This window comes from Typha latifolia, chromosome 9 (genome assembly GCF_019914945.1).
Source record: "Typha latifolia isolate L0001 chromosome 9, TyphaL0001v2, whole genome shotgun sequence".
Taxonomy (NCBI): domain Eukaryota; kingdom Viridiplantae; phylum Streptophyta; class Magnoliopsida; order Poales; family Typhaceae; genus Typha; species Typha latifolia.
Window position 1 is genome coordinate 9,783,121 of NC_133094.1, and position 11,875 is coordinate 9,794,995.

Below are 11,875 nucleotides of genomic sequence, written 5' to 3' on the forward strand. Positions count from 1 at the left end.
TGAAGTGACAACTATGATCTTTTATAAGTTTTAAGTAGAAATTATGTAAAGATATCCTAAATATTAAAAGAAGAGTTTTTTTTTTTCAACAGGAATATAATGGTGGTAGTAAGATGCAAGAAACCTTTTAAGAAAAAGCTATTCAAAGGTGAATCAATCAATTATTTCTATCTCAATAGCTATCAAGGAGATCCAATGCCATGCTCTAACCATGAGAACCACAAATATATATAATTTTTTTTCCCTTCCAAGGACCACAATTTTGTTAATTTCTTTGGTGAAGGATAAATGGCATTCTAACAAGCTGGTTTGTGATTGATTAGGACCCAAAGGACTTATCCAATAATAAGAGGCTATCAAACATGCTTGGATATATTTGCTTGGACTAATTTATGGGCAATTTCAAAGTACAATTGAGAATGAATAGAGCTAGGTTTAGGAGATAGTGAAATAAGTTGACTTAAAAGTGATCATGATGTGTAAATGTATAAATTGAGAATAACCAACATTAGAGTTTTGATTCTGAGTTTGTCTATCTGTATCTTTAATTATCTTTGAGTGCAGCAAAGTAAATTTATTGGTTTCAGAGAAGTCTCCCAAATGAGGAAATTAAGAGGCTTTATCTTATGATATTCTTAGAGTAAACTATAATTTATCCTAACTAATTTGATCTAATTTACTCATATATATTTTCATGATAGATAGTGGAACGCAATTATAATGTGTTTAGTAATTATAACACAAACAATTTAGAATTCATAAATTCAAATAAAATAGTAAAATATAAATTATATCTTACAATTTTAAAGTGACGACGTTGTTAAACGGAAGTGAAAATAGCAACCTTCAACGGTTTTCCTCGGGCGTGATGATAAAGACTTATTTTTGGCGTTTTTACTCCTCTCTTTTCTATTAATTTTATAAACGAAATTGATATAATAATTTTACAATTAATTGATAGAAGTATTTAATAAGCAACCTTTGGTAGACAACCTTTGAAATTAGAAGGCAACCTTTGAGAGCAAGATGATATAGATAAAGAGGCATCATCTTGCTCTCAACTTCCACAATATCAATATGTACTAGAGATATTAGATAATTGAGAAAATTAAAGAAGTGTTACAGAAAATGAACAAATGACCTAATATAAAATTAAACAATAGTATAGGGGTCTTAGATATAATTAACCTAAAAATTAAGTCAGCTATAGTAGGATTAAAAAGCATACATATCTAGTCTTTGGATGTGAATTCCAAGCTCCGTTTACTATTACACCAAAGTTTATGAACATACTAAGTCTCTCGCCTTCCACAAATCTAGCTCAGGAAAACTAATGGACTTGTTCAATATAAGTCATTGAATCGAAAAATAACTTTGTTTAGAAATTTATTTCCCACATAAATTACTATAAGTTATTGAACAAGAATGCAATTTCTTTATGTAAATTATTTTCCTCAATAAGTTATCATACAGGTAACAGACTTATGTGAAAATTAGTTTTCTACGTAAATTAAGTAGGACGGACCTAATCTTACATAATAAAAACTCACCTAAATTGATACTTAAATTTTAAAATTAACTATGCACGTAAAAGCACGCCTACTTTGGTAAATATTTCGGTCAGATATTTTCCCACAAATAAAATATAGAGAAATTTATGAATTGCACCCTATACTTTCCCAAAACATGAGTATTTAGTTTTTTATTTTTGAAAAGTAATAAAATATTATTTAATTTTTTGGGTGAAAATTAACTTATGAATAAAATTGGGTTGAAATAAAAATAATACGGTAGAGTGTAAATGATAATAAAAATAAGATTTAGGGTGTTGATGATAAATTTCTAAACTAGTTTTTAAGGATATTTTATTAAACACTTAACGTTACATAATAAAAGTTCGAGGGTAGTTTTAAATTAAAATAACGCAAAGATATCGTCAATTTTGGATCAAAGAATTTTAATATTATAATTTGGACAAAAGTCGAGGTGTAAAGTGATTTTAGTCTAAAGTAAAAGAAAAAAAAAAGTATTTTAATTCAATTTAAAATCACGTGAATCTAGCGAAAAAAAGAAACGATGATTCGGATTCTCCAAAAGAGCCAGTGACAAAATGGTAAATTCGTCCTCTTCGAGGTGCATTTCTAAGTTACCGCCGCAATTCCTCTGCCCCACTCCCTTACAGGAGCTGTCAATTTTAGATCTTTTGGTGATATAAAACCAATAAAAGAGGAGAGAAAAGAAATATGCGGGCGAAGAAGGCAAACTTCTTCTCGAATCTTCTCTCTTTATTCCTTCTCCTAGGTCAGCTAGGGTTTCTGTGTTCGTCCTAGATCGGTGGTGGATCGGTTCTGGGATCCAGCTCCAAAAATTTGAGTCGTCGAGCTGAATTCCGTCGGGTTTGATTAATTTTTTTTCTTTTTTCGGGGTTTTATTGTGGCTCGAAGAACGGCTTTTTTCGCATCAAAAATTGTATTTTTAGGCTGCAAAGATGGTTTGGGGAATGAAACCTAGGGGTTTAGGTTGGTTCTCGAGTGGTCGGCGGAGGGAATAATTAGGTTCTCTTGGCGGGGGTTGGTTTCTCGGCATCAAAGGGAGTAAATTACTGTGCCTGAGGTTGAAAGATTCCATCTTTGTGAATGAGAAGAGAGGCAAGAGTTCAAGAAGATGGTTAGATTTGTGATGTCACGGTCTGAGTTCTTGATTGTTGCGTAGGGATTAAGAAATCACTGGTTGGGTATCTGCAAGCAATTTCATATGGAGGGACTCACACCTTTGGATTGCGGAACGGGGACTGCGACGCCGGACGACCCATTGACCCTCGCAGCTCTGATGAATTTTGATGGTTATGCAGAACTCTGCAGCCCGTCGACGCGAGAGCAGATTTTCTCCGCTCTGAGCTATTCAGCTTTTCAGCAGATGCCTGATACTTGGTCTTCTTATGCATCACCGATAACTATGATAGAATGTAAGGATGGCACTGATAAGAATGGTGATGCCTCTGTTGGTAGTTATTCTGGCTGCAATGAGAAGATAACATCTCAAATGATTAATCTGCAAGATGAGTATTCGGAAAATTCACCTGACATGGGGGGGATATGTAGGAATTCTAGCAATTTTGCTTCAGGTAACAATTCTGACCAGGCTGTTAGTATAGTTCCCAAACGTATTGCCAGCATTTCGTTTGCTGAAAGGATGCTCAAGGCACTCTCCTTGTTTAAGGAGTCATCAGGTGGTGGAATCCTTGCTCAGGTTTGGATGCCTGTTAAGCAGGGTGAACAGTATGTGTTGAGTACATTTGAACAGCCATTTTTGCTTGACGAAGCTCTGGCGGGGTATCGTGAAGTGTCGAGACATTTCACGTTTTCGGCTAGGGAAGCATCCGGTCTGTTTCTTGGGCTTCCAGGGCGAGTTTTCATCTCCGGGATGCCAGAATGGACCTCAAATGTTGTCTATTACCATAAGCTTGAGTACCTGAGGGTAGAATATGCACGTAGACATGAAGTATGTGGGTCTCTTGCGGTGCCAGTGTTTGACTCTTCTAAAGGCTCATGTTGTGCAGTACTTGAGCTTGTTACGAGGAAAGAAAAATCTGATTTCTATACGGAGATGGACAGTGTTTGCAATGCTTTGCAGGTCAGTGAAATAGCCCATGTTCTCCTCTAATCCTGGTTCTCGAGGTTAATATTATTTGCCTTTTAGAATTTGCATTTAAACCCTGGATTGGAGATTTTAGCTTCCTGGGTCTTAGTCCAGATCCCTCATTCTCTCTTGCAACCATTTCTTCATTTGGGTGGCAACTCAGGAATCCAAATGATTTGGAAAATATGAACAAATTTATATACTAAGTGACTAGGCCTTTTTTATAATCTAGTAATTGCCTAATCTGTCTACAACTTATACATTTGAACATGCAGCAAGTGTACAATCCATATGGGTAATATATACCAAATTCACATAATCAATATTTGTGCATGGGAGGAGCTGCGGAGGGTTTATTTTTAATAAATAACAGCACTAGTGCAAGACGTGTCCTTGATTTGTAGTGTCATTATTAGTAGATTACATGTCTGAACCAACTTTGTTTTTTATTACTAGATCTCTTCTGCAAGAAAGAAACTAAGCAGTCTAAGCTCTATATGTTGTAATTATGGGAGAGCTACTGTGCAAAGAGTAAGGAAAAAGTTTAGACAAAAAGAGAAGAAAGCTGCCCACTTGCTTATCTAGGTGGCCTTAACGAAGAGCCACCTTTTCAAATCTTTAGACTGATCTTGCTAAAATGGAATAAGCTACAGTCAAGTTACAATTTCTGAAATTCAAACAATAGCAGTCTTATCTGAAATTCTGGATATGTTGGCTTCTAATTGTAGCACAAGTATGACCGGTGGGGTTTCCCGCTTTTTTTTTTTTCATTTGGACTTGTTATATGTGTGCCTATGTATGACCTTTATGATCACTGGTCTACCTTGCCTAAGAATATTCAATGAACTATACATGTTAGAATACACAATTGCAACAGTAAGCATACAAGATGAGCTCAATACATCTTGATAACATGTGTAGATATGAAGTTTATTGATATACTTTTATCTTTTTTAACTCATTAATCATATCTTTATGTTTTGACAATGTTCAGTACTTTTGCAGGCTGTGAATTTGAGGACTGTGAAAGCCCGGGCTTATCAGCAGGTAGTTATCTATACTGTTTTTCATAATCAATTAGTTAACTGACACACATACTTATGAGATGGGGAAAAATTCTGCTTATGGTTCTTAATTGAATGGTTTCTCACTTCTTATGTAACTTATTTGCAGAACTTCACAAAGAGCCAAAAATCTGCATTCACAGAGATATTGGATGTTTTGAGAGCCATTTGCCATGCTCACATGCTACCTTTGGCACTTACATGGTATCCTATTTGCCATGATGATCAAAATCTTTATGTCTCTTTGGAAAACAATGATCAGGAGGTACAATCAAGTATAAGTAAGAAAACTATGCTCTGCATCCAGGAAGAAGCTTGTTATCTCCATGATATGAGAATGCAAGGTTTTCTTCATGCTTGTGCTGAACATCGCCTTGAGAAAGGACAAGGCATTGTTGGAAAGGCACTTCAGTCAAATCACCCTTTTTACTCCTCTGATGTAAGAGACTATGGCATACGTGAGTATCCACTTGCGCATCATGCTCGTAAGTTTGGTCTGCGTGCTGCTGTTGCAATCAGGCTAAGGAGCACATACACTGGCAATGATGATTATATCTTGGAGTTTTTTCTTCCAGTTAATTGCAGAGGTAGTGATGAGCAACAGCTGCTGTTAAATAACCTCTCCTCTACAATGCAGAGAATTTCTAGGACTTTGCGAACCATTTCTAATACTGAAATTGTTGGAGATGATGTCAACAAAGATATAGTTCATAAGGGAGCAGGAATAAGATATCCATCAACTGATTTATCTGCGAATTCCTCTCAGCATATAGACAGTGACAGTCAACTGATGACAAAAATGACTTTTGGAAATCAAAATGTAGGGAGTGATGAGCAAGGAGGAGCTGTGCAGCCTGACAGGGTGCTTACTGTCTTGACCTTATCTTATATTTATGTTTTGAATCTTTGATATAAATGCTCAGGAAGCCTGAGGATGGATCAGATATTCTTTATTTCCCAATGAGGAAAACTAGGTTTATGAGTAGAATGGTCCATGGAGCAATAAGATTTTACCGTAGATAAATTTACAACCAGCCTTATAAACTTTACATGGAGGCACAGTTAGAGATTCTACCTTTTTACATACATCAATCTTGCCTCTACTTTCTTGTAATTATTAGGTCATATGATCTTCTATTGTTTCTTTGTGTTCATCCCATGTGGTACACATGTTTTCTGCATGTTCTCTAGTTCAGATATAGTTAATACTTTGTTCTTCAATTCAATTGTCTGGCTCTGTAATGGATGGATGGAAAAGATAATCCAGAAGTAATTTATTATACTTGCAACCTAGTTCTAATTTCTAATCTTTTAGGTTGAGTACTAGTCAGACTGTTCAACACAAACCATGTTTAGTTGATTTTGGATAGTTCCAACTTTTAATTTTAAGTAAATGTCTACTGTAGGGTAATATTGCATATGAAATTGAAACTAAGTACCACTACAAAGTCTACTAGCAACTCTGTAATTAATTCTAGATTGAACCTTGTGAAGATGGATAGAGGTTATACACAAGGTAATGCCAAACAAATGAGAGTTTGATGAAGGTGAAAAAGATTTATGCAATATTTTTTTGAATGTTTGTGTTAGATATTTTAGAGATGAACGAGGTTACATTCTTCGAAGTTCAAGTAATTGGATCATATTCTGTGGCTAAGATACTGAGTAGCAACTACACAATACAAAAGATGCTTACAAACCTCATTTAGTGTACCAGCCTTACTGTCCCCTCGAATGTTCAAGGCACATTCCCAGATTCTTTCTATATTTCTTATACTATTCTCTAATTTCTCTTTGTGTATATATATGTATTCGATATTGGACCAAGTATGTGTAGCCTTTCATTTTCTTTTCCTGCCTGTAATTTTCTTCTCTAAAATATGTATCAATAATCTTGAAATGTTTGCTTGTCAATATCAACAAAGTAAAGAGGTAAGATGACATCTCAGGGATTTAAGAAGATAGAAAAGTGTGAGGCAGGGGCTTTGGAACAATGCAAGAAATGGCTGATATATCTCCTTTTCATTTTGGCCTCATCGGAAGGCTTATTAATTGCCTGCATGATTTTTCTAATAGCATGATCTGGTTTGCGTCAAAGTTATCTTACTGGTCTTTTATATATCTTTTGGGGAAAACTGTGTCCTTTTTGCCCTTTATGAGTTATTTCAAATACTGTGTTATGCGGGGATACTTCAAATGCCATGCGTGGTTGAAATATGCTTAGGGTTCCTGGAGAAAACATCCAAATTCGTTTCAGCATAGATTGCTTGAAATTATATTGATGTTCTGATCTGTTTGAAGCCCTTCATTCTTGCTCTAAAAATAGAATCAAGCATATCTATTTGTTAATGATCTCAAAACCACTATACATGCTAATTTTGCTCTTGTTTTGTTAGTTGATATGATATCTTTATTAGACCCTTTACATCTGTCATCTTTGGACAGATATTTATAAAACCTTGCTTCTTGGAAAACTTTTAATGTGACTGAGCACAACGGTTAAGTCCTTTAGACAGAAGATGTCTACATGACCACGAACTTTATCACCCAGCAGAGTGCGATGAATTCTCTATACTGCTTCAAATTCATGACATTATTTTCTCAAATCTCGATAATTGAGTTGCTGAAGTTATAATGTTGAGTTTGCTAATAAAATAAAAGAGGCACTAATAAGGGTGCTTGTTCATTTGATTTCATGGGTTGATGTGGTGATAGGATTGAACATCATTGTAATTCTGTATTGCAGTTGAAATCATGCTTGATGAGGCACCCGGAGAAAAAACGTAGCATGGCTGAGAGGAATATTAGTTTAAGTGTTCTTCAGCAATACTTCTCTGGGAGTCTGAAGGATGCTGCCAAGAGCATTGGTGGTGAGTTATGCAGGCTATCTTTAGCAGGAAAATAGACCTTATAATAATCTAATCCTTACAAGATAGCTTTTTTGCATATTTCCATAGAAGTTAAAGGAAACAGAATATGATGATTATGTTTGGAGGTTTATTTTTTAATATTTTGCCATTATCATTATGACAGTTTGCCCTACAACGTTAAAACGGATATGTAGGCAACATGGGATCTCAAGATGGCCATCTCGCAAGATAAACAAGGTCAACCGTTCTTTAAAGAAGATACAGAATGTCATAAACTCAGTACAAGGCGTGGAGGGAGCACTGAAATATGATCCTGCTACTGGATGTCTCGTCGCAGCAGTCTCCTCACCTGAGAAAACAGCATCGAGAACCCTTGACCACACAGGTCGTGATGTCAGACATGTCTTTGAAAGTGAACACCCTGATAAAAAATTAGAACCAGAATACCCTTTAATTGATGATAAAAACCAAACAGAGAGTTCAGGTAAATTACAGCATCCCACTATGCTCAAAAGTGAGAGGGATGAATTCAGTGTTCCTGTGAATAATTGTGTTAATGTTTGCAAATATACTGGTCCTGATGGAGGCGTCTTGGAGCATGCTAATGTTGTAGATGCATCTGGATTGCCACTACATTCTAGAGTTGTCACCAAAGCTTCCTATCCTATGAAAGAAGCAGGCTATCAAGGTACTTCTGAGAAGGTCAGCTCATGTTTTGAGAGCCTTGGAGACCAGATGAAATTGAGGAGCACCTCTTCTGTGGCAGGACTGAACAAAATGAATGTTAAAATAGATAACGATGATGGGGTCATGGAACACAGCCATCCTTCTACTTCCAGTATGACAGATTCTTCCAGTGGCAGTGCATCAAGTCATCTTACTTTCAAGAAAAGCTCAAAATGTTCACTGATAACTGAAAGCGGCCCTGCCATCACAGTTAAGGCTACTTACAAGGGCGACACTGTGAGGTTCAAGTTCTTACCATCCATGAGTTGCCAAGACCTTTTCGAGGAAATAGCGAAGAGATTCAAATTGTTAACTGAGACATTCCAGCTGAAATACATGGATGATGAGGAAGAATGGGTAATCCTGGCTAGTGAATCCGATCTGCTAGAATGCCTCGATGTATTGGAGTCTATTGGTTCCCGTAGTCTAAAACTTCAAGTTCGAGATGTTCCATATGTTTTTAGCAGCCCAGCCAGCAGTAGCTGTCTGCTTATGGAACCATAGGGCCCTTAAAATATGACAACATACAATCAAGATATTTGATTAGTCTAGTTATTTTGGCTGATCTGTTTAAGCATTTAGCAGAAATAGGAAGTGTTTGTTTCAGTTAGGGCAGGATATGTACTTCATATCATCATGTAAATATTGTAATTCTAGATATATGCAAGAGTATGAAGATGTTGATACCTATGGATTATAGTCAAGCAACTTCATATATCCCGTGCGCAATTCTCTGGCTGTCCTTGTACAGTTTCCACTTTTGTATACGTGCTTTTGACATCCCAATTCCCATGCTATATTTCGTTTTCTATTTATACTTACGTTGTGCTAGAGAACCCACAGGTTTTTATATCTATGTTGTACTAGAGAACTGGCTGTCTTCTACAAGTAAGTGTAGATAAGATACTTGAATTACAAACTATCATATTCAAGATTCTTTTGGTTGTATCAGCCATTTGAGAAAATGATACAATATTAGTTGTATCGATAGATTCGGCTGTTTATTTCAGATGATTCCGGTTGGAGGTCGGCTAATCAGTTGTACCGGCTGATCTGTTTCGACGATACATGTCGGCTAATCGGTTGTACCGGCTGATCTGTTTCAACGATACATATCAGAATGGGCCGAAACTTCAATCTATACTTCAAATCATTGAAACTGGCGAAAAAACAAGATCTCTAAAGGTGAAACTGAGTACATCTTGCACACCCTGGGCCTGGCATTTGCATCAACCTCGACAATGGAACATCCTTCTTGGAACAGTTTTCATGCACCTGCATCATGCAGACGTGGATTGCTTGAAAGTTGACAGTATGTTTGCATTCTGTAAGAAGGAATAAACGTTCTTTCTCTATAGAATCAAAATAAGAGGCCAAGATTCTAGTTTCTTATGCTGGTGGAACATTACTGAGGTAAATTCATAATCAATGCTACATTCTTTTACCTCTGGAAATTAGTGTAGCACGTACCGTTTCTCATGCACAAGTATACATCTTGAATCATACACCATTTAGATTCTAATTTCATGGTTTTCTCGATATTTTTGTATTTTCCAAATTAGGACGAAAAACTTTAGGAAAACCAAAATTTTCTGAACTTGTGCTTTATATAGATCAAGCATCAAGAGAGAAAAGGTATCAAAAGAGATAAAAAAACTCAAAATAAAATATGTTTGAATTAAGATATGCGTAAAACTTAGTGACAAGGGGGGTATTGCGATAATTACCCCGTATCAGGCTGTGCCGACCAACACGTCTATCCATAGGGATGGTAAGTCTTGCCCCGTGCATCCAAGTGATCATAAGATTAAATTATGGAAACAAACTCTTTAGCAAAAGGTAAGGCTGCATTCAAACTCTGTGCTTATTCTTTGATTTCAGTATATGCGACTTCAATCTCATAAATTATCTATTAATTGTTGAAAGAGCTAAAGAACTGCATTTGTGCTTGGTATTAGTTGCATAACTCTCTTCAGAAGGTTTGTGATCAGGACATAGAACCAAAATAGAGGTAATCATTAGGCAGGTCGAGCCTATCAAGCCAACTAGGTTGGACATTGTGTTTGTTAACCTGCACTCAAGTTGGCCTGACTGAGCTAGGCTGGGCTAGAATAGTTTAGCTTGTTACTGCCCGTTTGGCCCGTGAGAGAGCAGGTTGGCCGGGTCGGGTCAAACTTAATCAATAGGTTGAGTTTATGGTTAGGCTGGGCATGGTATGGTTGAGCGGTGGAGGTGGTATGGCTAATGTTGAATCTCATAATGGATATAACACAAGTGATATATAATCCAAATTAAACTTACCCCTAACCCACTAACAACAAGAACAATTGAGAAGAAGAGAGAAAAAAAATGGCAAGAAGAGCTAGGACCTCATAATGGGCTTCAGCCATGGTAACATAGACCCAGTCACTAGTGCTCATTCCTTAGTGGCTAGGGGATCACTGTCGAGATTCTCGCCACCATGGATTTCTCCAGCGAGTCAGTTGGTTCGTTGAGAGAGTCTTAGGCTTTCGGGATGAGCTTTCGGCTCTTAAGACAATTTGGCCAGCAGTAGCCCCTCCACGCCATGGAGCTCACCAAAGATAGAAAGGAGGCCGCTACAAGGATCTCTTGATGGGGAGCCACACGAAGAGAAGGTGGTCCTCCACCGCGGTGGCAGTAGCAAGAATGACTCTTCTACCCTTCTCCTCTAGGCTCTACAACTAAGTGATCTGAGTGATTGAGTATGGGTAGAGCTGTTGAGGCCATAAACTCTAAGTTCTTCATCTAAGTGACTAAGTAATGAGTATATATACTAAAATATTAGTGATACTAGATCACCGGATAGATGAAGATGAAAGCTACGATATGAATATATCTGATTAATGACTCGGGCTTTGAGCAGGCTTTTGGACTGAACTTTTGGGTCGGGTCAATGGTTAGGCTTTTGAGCCTAGTCGTGCAGCCCATTGGTAGTTCGAGCTCGGGCCAAGTTGGGCATAAGCAAGCTAGGCCGTTTGATCAGCTTTAATCTGAAGTGATGCATGCCTTCTACCCCAACATCGGCTCAACAACTCAAAATAGGTATCAAACCCGAAATAGCTATGAAGATGCAGAAAACATAGCCCAAAAGTATAACTGTGGATCATAAAAGATTAATTGAAATATACTATAGCTCAAGCTCCATCTACAATGACAACAATTTCAACCCACAACGAATAAGAGTCTGTTTCCATAGACTCACCCCTCGAAAGGCACGAGTGATGCTCTTGACCAAAGAAGGAGGATGATACTTATCGACATCTTGGCAAGAAGATGAGAAGTCCATAATAAGTATTGAACAATCCGTAAACAACAAACATTATTACGAAAAAAAAATTCAAACAGAAGAGAAGAGGGAGAACAACTTCTTAAACCATTTGCTCAATTCGTATATATTTGATTTAGAGTTTATAACAAAGGTCCTTACTAGCTAACAGGCTAAGGGGTTTTGGAGGACCTCATCCTAGGGTATCAATATGCATATATCAAGAGTAGGTTTATCCTTGTTAATTTTGCTCTTGCCCATGAGCTAGTGGAGTGGACCTTCGGGAGTGA

General features: G+C 37.0%; 1 protein-coding gene across 1 annotated transcript; it reads left to right on the plus strand.

Annotated features, from left to right (window-relative positions):
• Positions 1–2,208: 2,208 nt before the first annotated feature.
• On the plus strand, positions 2,209–9,016 carry LOC140795348 (protein NLP2-like). Its single transcript, XM_073147856.1, has 5 exons — positions 2,209–3,633; positions 4,645–4,686; positions 4,813–5,565; positions 7,450–7,573; positions 7,737–9,016. Exons 1-5 carry the CDS (start codon positions 2,755–2,757, stop codon positions 8,801–8,803), a joined length of 2,865 nt encoding a protein of 954 aa, XP_073003957.1. The 5' UTR covers positions 2,209–2,754; the 3' UTR covers positions 8,804–9,016.
• Positions 9,017–11,875: the final 2,859 nt, after the last annotated feature.